Source organism: Branchiostoma belcheri, unplaced genomic scaffold, assembly GCF_001625305.1.
Source record: "Branchiostoma belcheri isolate BF01 breed outbred unplaced genomic scaffold, Haploidv18h27 scaffold72, whole genome shotgun sequence".
Taxonomy (NCBI): Eukaryota; Metazoa; Chordata; class Leptocardii; order Amphioxiformes; family Branchiostomatidae; genus Branchiostoma; species Branchiostoma belcheri.
The window spans coordinates 1,540,801-1,556,784 of NW_017804376.1; the positions used below are offsets into that span (position 1 = coordinate 1,540,801).

General features: G+C 39.9%; 1 protein-coding gene across 3 annotated transcripts in view; it reads left to right on the plus strand.

Annotated features, from left to right (window-relative positions):
* LOC109485051 (transcription factor Dp-2-like) overlaps positions 1-14,129 on the plus strand; it is a 23,280-nt gene extending 9,151 nt beyond the window's left edge. The window contains exons 1-12 of one of the 3 annotated variants that reach the window (XM_019788449.1): positions 1,439-1,523; positions 5,370-5,448; positions 5,865-6,007; positions 6,247-6,297; positions 6,869-7,011; positions 7,264-7,317; positions 7,610-7,781; positions 8,231-8,374; positions 8,823-9,043; positions 9,528-9,694; positions 10,175-10,328; positions 10,745-14,129. In XM_019788449.1, the coding sequence (XP_019644008.1) occupies positions 5,903-6,007; positions 6,247-6,297; positions 6,869-7,011; positions 7,264-7,317; positions 7,610-7,781; positions 8,231-8,374; positions 8,823-9,043; positions 9,528-9,694; positions 10,175-10,328; positions 10,745-10,892 (1,359 nt within the window). In that variant the 5' untranslated portion in view covers positions 1,439-1,523; positions 5,370-5,448; positions 5,865-5,902 and the 3' untranslated portion in view covers positions 10,893-14,129. Of the gene's footprint in view, positions 1-1,438; positions 1,524-5,369; positions 5,449-5,864; positions 6,008-6,246; positions 6,298-6,868; positions 7,012-7,263; positions 7,318-7,609; positions 7,782-8,230; positions 8,375-8,822; positions 9,044-9,527; positions 9,695-10,174; positions 10,329-10,744 lie in introns of those variants that run through there. The other 2 variants (XM_019788447.1, XM_019788448.1) reach the window with 2 other exon arrangements.
* Positions 14,130-15,984: the final 1,855 nt, after the last annotated feature.

A 15,984-nucleotide genomic window follows, 5' to 3' on the forward strand; every position in this document is an offset into this window, starting at 1 on the left:
CTCTCCCCCCCTCACTATGTGCCCTACAAAAAAATTCCAGCACCACTCCCCTAAAAATTCCTGGGGAGACCCCTGTAGATAGCCTTGTTTTCAAGCACTGTGCATTTTTTCTCTCTTGCCAGTTAGTAATTAACCTTAATTTCTGATGTTGCAACTGTTAAAGAACCGAAATTTTTCTACACAAATGAAGAACCGAACCACATCATTGTCTGGCCCAGGTAAACTTCAATGTTACTTGCACCAGTGCAGGTATGCAGAAATTCTGCGTACGTATCTTGTAGCAAAGTATACGTACAGCAAAGAAAGAAATCAAAGCTTCCCAAAATGTGTGCACTGCTGGAAATTGGGGATTGTTTCCAATGCATTGTTTTCATTAGCCTTGTACACCGTATTTTCATGCAAATTCTATCAGGTCGTTATTTTCACATCAATCCAACAGATGAAGAGAAGGATTAGAAGCAAACAAATCCTTGTTGATCATGTTGTTGTTGTTTTCTTGAGCAGAATTTGTGTCACAATAGGACAACATGTGGATGTAATCATGTATTGTAATTATGCAGAGGATTACTTGTGAACAACTGGTCTTGAAATTGAATAGACAATGCTTTGCTCTAAAGCAGGTAGTCCATTTTTCTTTGCCAAAATTGACTGGTCAAGGAAGGTACAGTTTTGTTTGGAAACTTCCAAGGACCAACACTTTAAAGATGGTTACATTCTTCACTTACTCACTCACTGTCCGGTTTATATTTTCCTAATTTTATGGCTTCGTGGTTACTAGTCTCAAGGAAAACCACTAACTGTGAAAAACACAACACAAATATCAAAGTTTACGGTATAGAGTGACGTCATATGTACCAAGTACCCCCTCGGTGTGCATACTACTAGTGGCTTCAGGCATTTGGAAGTATGTGCCCAGACATGCCTTTGTTGTGTATTTCTTCAAACAGACCTGTACATGCATTTATAGGGGTAAAATTAACCTTCAACTGAGAGGGGCACATACTTAGGTGACTGAGATTGCAAAAGAGAATAAAGATAGAGAATTTTTGGTTATTTTACTGGCAGTTTTGTTAAGAATTTCACCTGAAATCGTCCAGATTTGCCTTTCTGTGAGACATGCAGATAATGGGGCCATGCCGTGACCTCTGGTGACCTGAGATGTTCCGGGAGGTCAGAGGTCACCTGTCACAGATCCATCAACTCAGGAGACAAGAAAAAAACAGCCCTTTTGTGTCGTCTCTACCAGACTAACAACTCTGGTCTGAAAACAGTAAAGTTTAGCCAGTTTAGTCACCAAAAAGTTCAGTTGCCCGTGGACTGACCCTGCCGGGCAACTATTTCCCTGTTTTTGCCGAATTCTGTGATCCATAACCCCGTAGAAAGGCCTGGTGGAGGCTAACTTTTGTGGATGGATAAACAAAAATTTATCAGGCTCTGAAAAATTAACCAACCCAGGAAGTTGCCATCAGTCCGGAGCCGTTGACGGACTTTGGCCCTGTGTAGAAGTGGACATTGAGTGACCTGTAAGTGTAAGGTTGGTTGTTTGTGTAGGGAGGGAGCCAGCTTGGGCAGTAAATTTAAAACCCATAACGTCATTATTGCCATGGCAACGTGATTGCTACATTGAGAAAACTTGCAGTCAAATTCTTGACACTAGTCTTGAAGTAATTATCCTGTATAAAAATTATAGCAAGTCTTGCATACTATTCCTGGTTAGTCTTGTATTTTCTTGGCTGCTTATTTGGTTCTAAGCAGGACTTGCCAATGATTTTGAAATTATTATACAGTAATTAAGCATCAGTAATTAACTTTAAATGCTCTCATAGATTTTATTTTTCATGGAAACATGGGTGTTTTGGGATTGTTGATTTCATTGCTTGGGCTAGCAGCTGACTAGTATGACTCAAAATCGGTGTTGAAAATACCTGGGAGTTTTGAATTAAAAGGGACAAGAGAAAATTTTAAACTCCCCATGTGGCAGTTGGGATGTCCTTGAACTCCCTGGCCTGGCTGTTACGCATGGCTCCACTTCCCAGCTACCCTCTGCCCTCTCTTCTGCTCTCTTTTGTTCCCTCTATTCGGCGGAGGTAGTCTTTCATCAAGGGTCAACAGAACAATAGAGGAGGCCTGGCTACAAAGGTAGCTATGCAGTATTGCCGGCTTTTGCCTCTGTTACGGTAAATACAGAAGCTTTTGTGGTAGTTTTATTTTGCAGTGATACCTAGAAGTTTATCACATGGGCCAGGACACAGGTATCAAATGTTGTCACAGTCCAGGTATAACTAGTAATTTACACAATATTACAGAATATTCTTGAAAAGCGTATCAAAAAAAGAATAAAAGCCTTGTTTGAAAGTTTGAAGTTAGCAATAGAATTTCAGATCCAATTGATCAAAAGATATGTAGCTTTGTAATTACATTCTACTTTATCCTATGTTTTGCACCAGCATTTTTCCTGTGCACCTAAACCTTTTGACTACATACACCAGTGCTCCTATTCCCAATGATGAATTTTGAGCCCTCAACAGGGAAGGATCATAACAGAATGGCCGTCATCCTTTAGAAATACAAATAGCGGAGTGCACAAAGCGGCAAGCGACCATTCTTTCCACACACAGTGGTCCCAGACTGGCTCCATCAATATGTAAGCTCTCGCCTTTGTGTGGACTCGAGACAGGGCCACTGACCAGTCTGCCCCCCCTCCCCACATGTGTAATTCTCCCAGCTGCCTGTATTATGTAAAGGCAGCTGAAGTAATGGTCTGAGTTTCTGTCCTTGACTGTTGAACTTGAAGTTGTGGTGTTGTGGTAAGTTTATGTTGTTGTTGTACTTGCGTAATTTGTAGCCAAAAAGTTCTTGGCAACGAAAAAAGTGTCTAATGGCGAAATTTACGGTAGTATTGTAGCAGCTGAAAATACGCAAGACTGTAGTTGATAAATGGCACGTGGCAAGTCTGGATGTTGGGATTTAAACCATTTAAATTGCTGCAGTGAACAGAACACATTTGTTACCTATGAAAAGAAAACACTCCAGCATTTATGCCTTACAAAGATTTAAGATAGTTCATTTCCTGTAAATTTGATTATCCTGTGAAAATTTAAAACAGACACTACCTAACTTGGTTTGCATTCAAAGTTTATAGTAGCTTTTGCATGTACAATATGTGTGGTTATGGGTTCGTTTTCATAGCTGCATTGTTTTGTTTTCCTTCTGATGTTTCATCTGCATACCTTGATAAGTATATGTGTATTTTATACTATTTGTATTGGATATAATATCTCTGTTGTACAGTTTGATGTATAACAATGTCAAACAGTAGGTTTTTGCTGGTTGGTTGGTTTCACACCCCCCCACCTATCCCATGGGGCCGTTGCCCTCCAGGTGAACCCTGGGTAATGACCTTTCCCATCGGAACATGAAAATTAAATGCAGAGAAAGGTTATGTGGAAGGTGGGAAAATTCTAGCACTGTTTCAACCTTTTGTAGCACTGTGAATAGGTAGAGAGGTACATAGAAGAAAACTGGCAATTAAAAAGTGGTTTTAAAGTGAAAGCTTTTGGATACTTACGTAAAGATTGTTTTTGTGAACAGAAATTAGAATCACTTCAGTGTTTAAGAATTTTTTTCATTCAAGTTTAGTATGATAACATTTCATTTTGTATGTTGAAAGTTTAAGGAAATAAACTCGGGGGTAGATTAAATATCAGTAAAGCAAGTAAAATGTAAACAAAATGCCCCTTATAACCCCCCTCCCACGTGTGAGTGAAAACTAACAAGATATCTCTGTGAGCTGCTAGGATTTACCAGTAACCATAACCCCTCTCCTATCCCCTCCAAAATTACTGTAAATCGGTTTAAGTTTGCACGGATTTGATTTCAAGATAGAGTTGAAAAGAATCTATTTGCTGCATTTTGAATATACCTTTGGAACAACCATAGTAATGTAACACAAGGTAGAACATTTGTCAGTGAAAGGAGGTTTAACTGTGAAATCTGCAAACATAAAATCAGTTTGAATATTCCCAGATATACAGTAGAGTCCTAGCAGGGGTCTCTCTAGAAATTCTTAGGGGATAGGTGCTTCCTAATCGGTTGAAGAAAAATCAGCGAATCCATGAAAACACAAGAGAAAACTCTAAATTTAAACATTTTGGGAGGGGTTCAAGGATTTTGGGGAGAGGGGAGCACCCTTCCTTCATTGCTCGGGGTCAGAGCCCTGCCTAGTGTCTTGTATCATGCCTCCCCTTCCTTCCGTCCCTGCTACCTTTAATGAATGTTTGCTGAGTAGCCTAAGCCTGGTTTATGGGATACCCCCTGATCAGGTTCGTTTGTGCGCTGACAAAGCCCGGCCAGGTAACGCCGATACGCCTCCCATACACGCCGTGTCGAGTTTCACTCCGCAGTGGCGCGACCGTTACACCCAGGTCATACCATTCCCTGAAAAACCTCATACAAAAACGTTAACTCTTTTAGTACCATGCTAACGTTTTAGTGACAGTGACAAAAAGCTTCAACTTGAGTTGGAAATAGTTATTAAAAAGTGATACAGATCTCTGAAAATGCAGGCTTCACAGTAACAATAGAAGTGGCAATTTTTACAGTAAAAAATGAATGGTACGTTCCATGTTAATGAGTTAAAACCAGTTTAAAGGGGTAGCCAGTTGCCATGGTACGTGTAAGTATGGGGACTTCATTAAAATTATCAACATAGAATTAATTTCAGGGTACAAAAGCCTGTTTTTCATGTCTATTTTGTTTTGAGCAATTATATAGTGTAGTCCGTAGAGGGAAAATTGTGTAACACTTGCTAATAGGGAAGTTAACCTTGGGGGTTGGTACTGTAGTATGCTAACCCTTATAAAGGTTATTTTGTCTACACATGCAGTGATTTGTGAGCTGTCCTCAACTTTTAGAGCCAAAACATGTGTATGCTGTCCATGGCCTGTGTGTTCAGTTACAAGGGCCTGTGTTGTACTGGATACATTTGGTCTTTGTACATTTATATGTATCTGTACAGAGTTTTGAGCCACAGTAGTTTTTGGTGACACCACAGGGGATGGGCCATTTATATAGTGCTGTGATTAAGTTGAGACTTTGTTGGGTTGTGGCAGAAAATTTTGTCCGAGATCGATGGCTGTTTCTGTCTACAATGAATGAGACCTGTATTTAGGGGCTATTGTTCAAAATGGTATGATGATGTGAGTTTGGATTCTTTAATTTCCCAAATTCATACATGGCAGCATTTTTGAGGCAACTTTTTCAAGTGTTTCTATCTGGTGATGTGTTATTTCTTCAATTTCCTCTAAAAATGTCTCTGACAATAGCTTTACCAACTAATACTAAAGCTTTTTTGTGTGTTGTTTGTGCAGGTTGGGCTGATTGACACCAATGGTGAACTGGCCGGCTTCGTCAGGTCTCATCAGGACCAAAACACTTCACCCACTAAAGGTAGGCTGGGGTTTCAACATGGGATTAGCAAATTACCTCTGGATACTGAAGTATTGCTTTGGTTGGGTTTGTGTGTGTGCTTGTCCAGACAGTAGGTTACAGCACATGGGGGAAGATTCACAGGCAGAATGATAAGTCAAAAGGTTAGGCATAGGAAATGGGGTTAACTTTGAGCATAAGTCAACAGCACTTGGATCGGGAAGATTGATAGGCAGAAGGACACTGGAAAGGCCATGGAAACCCAAAGTAATTGTTACCTGAATGAATGAAAACAAAGCTATGGCCTCCAACTCTTAGTCTCAATTTTTAAGAAAAGTACATCTTCCTTGAATCCTCTACTAGAACAAGGTACAGTATCTTCCTTGAATCTTTTGCTAAAAATGAATCACTGACTGAAACGACTCGTGTTTTCACAGTTGCGAACGTGACGCTGTCCAACACGACAACTATCCCCATGATCACGGCCGTATCGCCCATGAAATCTTCACCCATGAAGATCTCAGAAACCATCATCTTACCCAAGACCCTCGGGCCTGCAAACACACCCGCCTCGCCTATGGTGAGTTTCTTTTATTTTAGTGGATTAACCATAACAAGGGCAAATACACTCTAGGTCTAGTGTTAGTGCACCTGCTTACAATATGTAGTCTTGGATATTCAATAGTTTCTTTGTTATAGAACATCCAAGACTACAAGATGACAGTCCAGTATATATAACATTTTGCAAAAACTATAGATATATTTAGATATGTAGGTATATGTCGATGTTGACATTTGTTTTGTGGCTGTATTTTCCAGCTCCGAATGGTTGCTGTAAACCGGACACCGCAACAAACAGTCCAACCACAGGTAAGAATGTGTCTGCTTCTGCAAACCTAAAGCATGCAATCATAAATAAATAAACAGACAAGCAACTGTGAATAAAACAAACTAATAAATGAACAGTCCAACCACAGGTAAGGCAATCTCTGCTTCTGCAAACTTACCATCACTTGTTTTTGATCCTTTATATGTACAAAGTTTTGAACTGACGATCCAATACACTAATACTGAATACTGACAATCTATTCATCTCCCATCACAAATTTTCATTGTGCATGAGTATAGTTTGAAAAAGTAATTTTGAAATCGGATAAGTTTTATTGCTTCAAGTATTCCTACTCATTAATGTATGATGCCATGCTACTATACTGTGATTCTCCATGAATACTCCTCACTGCTTGATGTGACCTGTTCTAGATGCTAGTTTTAAGCCTTTACCCCTTTAAAACAGCCAAAAATTATAGCTTGAAAAGGTAATTTCGAAATCTGATAAATGTATGATGATGCTTCTATGCTGTGATTGTCCATGACTGCTCCTGTCTGCTTGATGTGAACTGTTCTAGACGCTAGTTTTAACCCTTTATCCCCTTTAAAACAGCAAAAAATTTTTCAGATCCTTCAGCAGAGCCCCGCGCGGCCGACGCCGGTAGCCCAGCTGGTCCAGGTCCAGCAGAGTCCGGCCAGACCACAGCAGACAACCTACACCACAGTCGTCACTGACCCGAACATACAACTAGTCGGGTAAGGGCTGAGGATTATACTACATGACATGTGTACTGTATAAATCTCAAATAGCTTCTCATCTGAAAAGTGGTACAAAATGCCATTAAAGCTGTGTATGTGTCGATAGAAACACATGCTATAAAACGTTTCATTTCTCGTGTACAAAGATGTTTGTGTTATTCCTTGTGCCTGATATGTTAGAATTCTGGAGGCAAAGGATTGTATACTTTCTTGACTTCTCATTCTGACCTTGGCTTGACCTTGTTCCAGGGCACCAGTGAGAAAGAGAACTCATGACTTCATAGAAGCAGACTTCTCAGAAAGGTAAGCTCCTGAATATGTCAATAGATTCTTGTATATTCCACCTACATTTTTGAAGCAGTATTCAAAAAGTTTTCTTAGATCCTAAGGAGCTGAAGATTGCATCAGATTGCATGTGCTGTGTCTATGTTATATTATGTTGTGTTGTAAGGTAAAGATAAAGGTAGTCACTTAGCCTTTTTGAGGCCGTAGGGTGTTAAGTGCCAAAATATCTAACCAGAGATTGAACCTGGATCTCGCAGCCTCTGGCCTAGTGTTGTTTTGTTAGTTTAACATCTTTTCCTGTGTTTCCCAGCAAAAGGAAGAAGGGAGAGAAGGGTGGGAAGGGTCTGCGACATTTCTCCATGAAGGTTTGTGAGAAGGTGCAGAGGAAAGGCACCACGTCGTATAACGAGGTGGCAGACGAACTGGTGGCAGAGTTCAGCGACCCCCAGAGGCACCTCTCACCCTCCGATCAGATAGGCAACGTGAGTGGTCATTTGTTTATTTGTTTCTGTGTTCTTTTACAAGGGTCGCAGTATCAGTGAGTGTTTTTCAGAATGGCCCAGGGAACATATATGCAAGCAGTGCAATAGTATATAGGAGACGAACAAAATTGTGCATCACAATTATTGTCCATTCTTACAATCGATGAAAAATGGGAGTGAAATAGCTTGCATTTACTTGCAAGTCTTGCCTCTATTGTATTGTCAACAACGTGTATATTTCTCTATAGGAATTTTTTGCATTAAGAGAGATGGGAGTGAAAGATCTTGCATTTGCTTTCAAAAGTTCCTTGTGCCATTTTTTTCTGTATCTGTATAGCCGGTATAACCACCATTTTGCGTAACACTAAGGGTAACACTGGCTAAGAAACATCTTACATTTGCTCACAGATGTTGACTTTTTTGACTTATATTATTATATTTCCCCCCAGGCATACGACCAGAAGAACATCCGGAGACGTGTGTACGATGCGCTGAACGTGCTGATGGCCATGAACATCATCTCCAAGGAGAAGAAGGAGATCAAGTGGATCGGCCTGCCCACAAACTCTGCACAGGAGTGTCAGAACCTAGAGGTTAGTCTCATGCTTTGTCAGAGTTAGATGTTCAAGGGTTAGGTGTAACAAGTCGATCGGTGTAATGTAGCCAGCTGCCGCCACACTGTGTACCAGCAAAGCTGGTTTGTTATGCCAAAGGGCGGTCTACTGGCTATACAGATACAGATACAGGGTTCTCACTACGCTATGAAAAATTCTGGTCAGAACACTGACTATGCTTTCCTAACTATCTTCAATTCACATTTTCTAGATGCTGTTATATCTGGGTTATGTCTGGGTACAGAAGTATTGTTTTAGGTGGCTGAGTTGTGAGTTTGTCTCTCTGTCTGACATAATTCCTGGGTGGGAGAGTCCTAGTGAGTTAAAAAGAGCTGGTTTGCACTTGCCAAACATTGAACCTTTTTCTATGTGAAAATTCGAGGAATTGGTTAAAATTTTCTGACAAACTGTTGTGTTAAATCCACAGCTTGAAAAGCAGCGGCGGATAGACAGGATCAAACAGAAGCAGCAGCAGCTACAAGAGCTGATACTACAGCAAATCGCCTTCAAGAACCTGGTGCAGCGCAACAAACGCATGGAGCAGGCCGGCACGGGGCCGCCCAACCAGAACTCTGCCATCCAGCTGCCCTTCATCATAGTCAACACCAGCAAGAAAACTGTCATCGACTGTAGCATCTCAAACGACAAGTAAGGACGCAAACAGTACAGCAATGTTAGACTTTGTGCTGTGACTGTGGATTATTAGATTGTGTATCTACAAAGATTCTACACAACGTTTGGTGGAGTATTGTTTTGGGTGGGTTTGTTAGTGGGTTGGTGTGTCTGTTACACTCTGGTCTGACATGTAGTAGGTTGACAGCACATGGGTGGGGGAAGTTTGAAAGAATCAGAATGACAATTCAAAAGGTCAGACACAGGAAATGGGGTGAACTTGAAGGTCTCAAAATTTGAGAATTAGAGGTCAAAATGGTAGAATTCAGGGAGTAGAGGATTGCAAATATATGCCAGACATCATGGGACATGAATCTTGTTTCTTTTCACTGGAAATTCCAATCTGTTACAAAATAACAACCAAGCCTGCTATCTTGTATGACAAGACATGCTCGAAGTTCCTACTATTTATTTGCTGTGTATGAAAAAAGCAGACACTAACAGACATTTCTTCCTCCAGGTACGAGTATCTGTTTAATTTTGACAACACGTTTGAGATCCATGATGACATCGAGGTGTTGAAGCGGATGGGCATGGCGTACGGACTGGAGTCAGGAAAGTGCGCCCCGGAGAACCTCAAAATCGCCAAGACCCTGGTGCCCAGGGCACTGGAGCCTTATGTTGAAGGTAAGACTCATAATTAAGGAATTTTCTAGTAAGTTGCAAGTATGGACATATTGTTTTGGGAGGCTAACTTGTGTGTTTCAAGCCCAAGTAGCAGGGAGGTTTGGAGTTGGTTTCGATTGATATGGACATCAAGGCTAAAGATGACTCAGAAGTACAATCCCCTCTTCAGTTCCAAGACAACCACAGAAATCCCAAACAAGTCTGAAATCCTTGATTTCTTGTTTTCAGTGCACTTGTGTCCATATCACTGGATGATATAGATACTGTTTCATGTACTGTTTCATCTAGTACATCGTATCCTGAGAAATTAAATCCGGAGCTTTAAATCCTTTTTTCTGGTCAGAAATACCTGCACAGCCCCAATTTTACCTGCACTAACTAATTAAAGGTGCATATGGACCCAGTATTTTGAGCCCTGATATTTAATGAAGAGAAAAGATTTCATCTCTCTAAGTCTTGCTGATTTTCCCTCCTCCCCAGAAATGGCGAGAGGAGCCAGCACCAGTACCTCCATCATCGCTGGCCCCAGCGGCATCAAGGCGGGCGTGTCCACCACACAGTTCACCACGGCAACTGCTACCATGGCGACCACCGTCAAGCCCCTCCCAGCGGCTGCGTCGTCTGCTCTATCCAGGTGGGCGTCTGTTCTTGTTTGTAATTATTGGCAATGAAACTGATCATTACAAAGGTCAGCACAGGCAGAACTAAACTGGTTTCAGCTGACACACAAAAAGTACAGACATAATACGAGATAGAAAAGTCAACACAATTCATTATGAACACATTCAGTGGCTATTGCTCACAATAGCATTATATATGCAAAAGAAAAGGCATTTTCTGCTCAGTCTTAGGAAAAAATTGACCAACCCTAGCCAAAACTGTTGGCAAGGCCATAAAATATCCAATCTTATATCTGAATTTCAAACCCTTTGAAACATCATCTCCTGCATTTTCAGAAGGAAATTTTTATTGAAGAAAATGAGAAGAGGAATGGTTCCTTTTTTTTCCCCAGACTTGATGATAATAAGTGTTGTTGTTTGTCCTTCCCAGGTTGCCCGGGTCGGTAAACGTTGACCAGGAAGTTGCCATGGCGACGGCGGGAGGTCGGGCGGTGTCGCGCCAGTCCAGCATCGGGTCGTCCAGAGGAGAGACGCCATACACGGACGACGATGACGACGACTACGAAGACGACAACTGATCCGTTACCATGGTAACAGCACACTGTTGCCATGGAAACGGAGTTTTGGTTGCCATGGTGATTTGCAACGGTTGCCATGGAAACCAAAGTTTGGTTGCTATGGTGATTTGTTTGTCATCGTCACTTTTTGTCACTCAGGTTGAGGGGTAAACGTGGAAGGGACTTTTTCATTGAAATGGGACAGTTTAGGGGGTAATTTTTGGTTGCTATTGAGACGTAGCAACGACAGCGTGTTTTTTCTTGTTTGTCATCGGACAAGGCTACTTAGGTCGCTACCATGGTAACGACCCCACTGATTTTTCCACGGGCCTTGTCATGACATTGTGATTGTTGTTGTTGCCAAGGGCAACGGCACGCGCCACCGGAGAGTGGACGGGTAACTCTACAAGCATTTTTTGTAGATTGTAATACGTAGATATTTTAGACGGTAAGATTTGTACTGTGTTGTATGAAAAATGCAGTGTGATCTGAAGACAGACTGAACACTATTCATGTTGGTTTGGATTTAAGATGCCGGAAAGGGCGAGCAGAAATCCACACACATCCTCACACAGTAGACCGATCCTTACTGTCCGTCATAATTATCACTTCAACCAATGGCAGCACGGCAATTAGTTGTTCGACCAATGAGAGAGCGGCAGCTATTGGATCGGTCTGTTACAGTGTTTGGTGGTATTTTACTGTAAAATGCGTAGAGCATTACTTTGCCTTTGGGAGCCAGTATAAAATGTTATTGGGTGCGCCATTGGGGAAGGCTATTCAAGATAAAAAAATTATAAAGCACTGAAGGTGAATTTTTGTGTGGATTTCTGTGTATCAATGTTAAAAATCTAGATAAAGAATACTGAACAAGCAAAGTTGAAGTTTTTGATTAAATCAAAATGAACCTGTACAGATTGTAGTTAATGCATTATGAAGGGGGTGAGACTTTATGTATGAAGCCTGTAGAAAAAATATGCCACTGGTCTGGTGTAATGTACTGTACTGTAGGGGATATCGGACAGAACCATTCTGGCAGACATGGGGGGGGGGGTGTACAAAGTTGTCAAGTAGTCACTACGTTTCAACTGGGCTGGTTTCATGTCAGAACAATAAATAGCGGAAAAAGAAAGTTACTAAGAATAAACAGTTGACTGACCTGTTTTTAAGACAAAGCATCACAGATTGAAGAGAGAGAGGTTATTTTTTTGTAGCCAATAGAAAAGTGGATAGAATCATTACGACTGGATTTAATTAGTGGATTTCCTTGTTGAATTACAGACCTGTTTGAAACCCAATCTTTCCAAAGAGAACTGTTGTAAATGAGCGAGCTTAAAAGTAGGCACTAATCCTAATTTTGTAATTAATTTATCTGTGTTGTCGTGCTCATTGTTTTTCCCACCCTACTAGCCTGACCACCCCTGATAATTAGTGTACTGATCCAGAATCAAACAACTTTGGACAGAATAGTGGGTTGTGCCATTGTGTAATTTGGGGGTAATGTAGATTAGTATTAATTGTAGTTTCCAATGTGGACTTGTAAAAAGAAAAAAAAAGATTGAAACTTTCTGTCCATAATTGTTTGATTGGGTATCAATTGTAAGCATACAAAAGGTGGTACGGCTAAAAGTTAACCCTTTTCTTGCTAAGAGGCCTTGTGACTAGCATAAACATGGTGTCTGAAGGCTGGCTTAGTAGGAAGAAGGTTAAGTAGTTAGGGACAAGCAGTGATTGTTGTTTGGTATTAGTGGTTTGTATTGTGTGGAATTTAGCACCATGTCTGTACCTGCCCACCCCTGCCTTTCACGTGGTATAGTCCTTGTTTTTGGTGATGATTAACAGTATAATTACACTGTTAGCACAATTTAGTAAAAGGAAGTTTTATGTGGTTCTCCTAGAACTACATAAAACTTTGTATTTGTATTAAAAATACCAATTGTGTAGCCTCCTTGGCAGGCTCTGAGAGTAAGCCTTTTTGGGGAGCTTTTAATGTGTTTTTTTCCTAATGGAATGTCCATCTATAGAAAAGGTACACGAAAAATGTAATAAGCAGTACTGATACGAGAACAGAAAAAATTCTAAGCCTCCAAAAAGCCTGACTCTTAGAGCTTGCTGAGAACGCTACCAATTGTCACAATCACTTCCAATACTACCATATGAAAGCACTTGATGACTTGTACAAAAAGCATTTATTTTTCCTCGTACTGTGCTGTAATGTTCTGAGCTAAAATGCTAGAGGAAGCTTGCTGGAATTAGAATCTGGTTGTATTAGAAAACAATTCATAATGTTTGTTATAAACTCTGGCTCAGAAATACAGTCACGGCAAACCACATTGCAAAGTTACTTAATTACAACACAACTTGTGTCGGTGAGGTAGTCAACTTTAGTCAACTCAGTTCATTCCATGTAAACACAATATGTCTTACGTGTACTCAATGCTGTGTTCATATGCTTGACTTATTTTCAATAGAGAGTTCGGTTGTTGGTTTCACATGTACTAAGCTGACATTAGCAAGTATCGAGACCTAGCTGTACAAGAACAAAAACAAAACTGATAACAACATTATACCACGACATGAAGTTGTAACATTAATTGCTTTGAAACCTAAAAGAACCAAATGGAGCAAAATGCATAAAATGTACAAACCTTAACACTCAAAATGTACATGATATTATATGGCTAGATGTCCCTGGTTTTACATAGGGAATTGATATTAGTGATCTACATCACATGTATACATGTTATGGCTGAGAGCATGTGGTACATGCTGGCTTCCTATTGGTCAGCTGTGCCTAACGTATGCATGATAGGCTGTAGAATGCTGGCTGTGATTGGCCAGTCCTTCCAGATTGTACAATTGCTGGCTCCTGATTGGTCTAGATATAACCGAATTTGTGACCTCACTCACTTAAATTACCACGGATATATCTTGCACTTCTGTCGTAAGATATGTCATTTATAACTCAGAATTGTTGAAATGTCTTTGCATCTTATTTTTTTTAGACACGTTCTAGCCTTTTGTTGGTCTTATTTGGAAGTCATTCCTACAACTTGTGTCCTTGGTTTACACACATTTGAGTTTTTTTTTGCTTTTACTTTCTCGTTTGCTGTGTCGTTCTAATTTGAAAATGTCAGCAGATTTAACTACCCAGAGTGCTTTACAGTTTGCTGTCCCATGGTGCATTGCAGGATTTTGTATTTATACCCACTGTACCCACTGAAGATGACGTGTCCTGAATTAAACATGAGAATCTTTTTCTCTGTCTCGTTTTCTTGTCTGCTGTATCCAAGATAACCCCATGCTAAATGTGGGCTTTCCTTAGCCTGGTTGTCAGCCTTTTTACTTTCGTCCGTTCCCCACGATTTGCTACTGGCCGCTAGCGAATCGTGGGGAGCAGACGAAAGCTAAAAAGGCTGACAACCAGGCTAAGCTTTCCAGTAATGATGACTTTAGCTGTTGGGCGACATTTTTTTTACTGTTTGTATGATCACCGTGGTACGATGCACTTTCTTATCAAGTTAATCAGGGCTTGAATAGTATTTTTCTGCATATTTGTACTGATTTATACATTAAAACAGTTACAATAGAAAAAAGATACAAGTACTCTAAGAAACATACAAGAATGACAGAGCAACTTGTGAACAAACTTACTTTATTTATGCAGGGTGACAATAAAAGTACACATTTCCTTTCCCCTTTTTTCTGCTACAATTTCAGAAACCTAAACTTCTGAACTAAAATGTACCACAAAGTGGCAGTACTACGCTGGCTACCACACTACATAAAGCTTCAAATCTTTGCCTTATCCCTTCTCAATTTCTATCAGCAACTTAAAAACACAAACCACACAAGTAATGTGCTTGAGTATGCTCCAGTGACAAACTTAAACCAACTACATGTACACAGGTAAGAAATGTTCAAATCTGGCCTATGTACAAATGTATCATCAAAACAACTGAAATTGACATACTAGAACATAATACAACTGTAAAAACATAAAATTTCCCCCACAGAAACCTATCCCTGGCACACAAGCTGAGGTAGGACATAAGCTGTGCAATAGAACATATACTGGGAAGAAATTCACTACACCTTTCGCACGTACATCACGTCTATGTTTTGTTTTGTAAATTTTTTATCCTTCATAGATATTGCAAAAACATTGCCGGTTCATCAATTAGGAACATACTATAGAAATCATTGTGTAAGAATTCACAAATGCTTGCTACATCCATGAACAAAAGATTTACACGCAAATAATAAAGTAAACATACACCACTTGTGTATGTTTTCCTCAACCATGCTGCATGTAGGTAAACATATCCAAATATGAGGCACTTGATGTTAAACACAGATATAGAATGTCATTGTAGGCTCCATTTGTCAGAATAGGAAGAATTTGTTTTCATGAATGACTTTAAAAGTATCCATTCTCAAATACACATAAGAACCTTAGCTGTAAAAGGGTTAAAGAAAAAGTGTAGAAATGTAAGTAGAAATATTTTGTTTAGAATCATTAAAAAGCTTCAACTTTTCATTGTTTCATATCACTGTGAAAAGAATAGATTAGTTATTGCTTTCAAAATTTGTGCAATCGTTTAAAAACAATATTTTACCACTTTGGGTTTTTGATGATTTGGTACATTAAGTTACAACAAGTCTAATCATAAGACTTCACTCAATTTGTACACCCATATACCGGGACATAGGCTACGTAAATTTGAATTCTACACAAACTATGGTGCAAAATCTTTCTTCAAATCAAAAAAAAAAAAACTTTATGTGATGTTTGGCATGCTAAGTCGTCACAACAAGTCAGATGACTTTGGCATCAAAATATCCAGTAACTGTTTGCCATTTCACGATGAATGGTTTACAAAGCTACAACACTCATCATCTTTACACCATGAGCACTTTGGTACACCACAATACATTTTGTACAGATACAACTCTAGCAAACTAGTTTGTGCTTGGCAAATACTTAAAACCCCTTGTAGTGTCAAATTATCAGTGCAGTATTTGGAGGTGTGAATTGGCTACTGGTATGTGAAAAAAATATTAGATGGCACGAGGATTGCATGAGGGACCCTCAAAATCTTCTTGGAAGTCT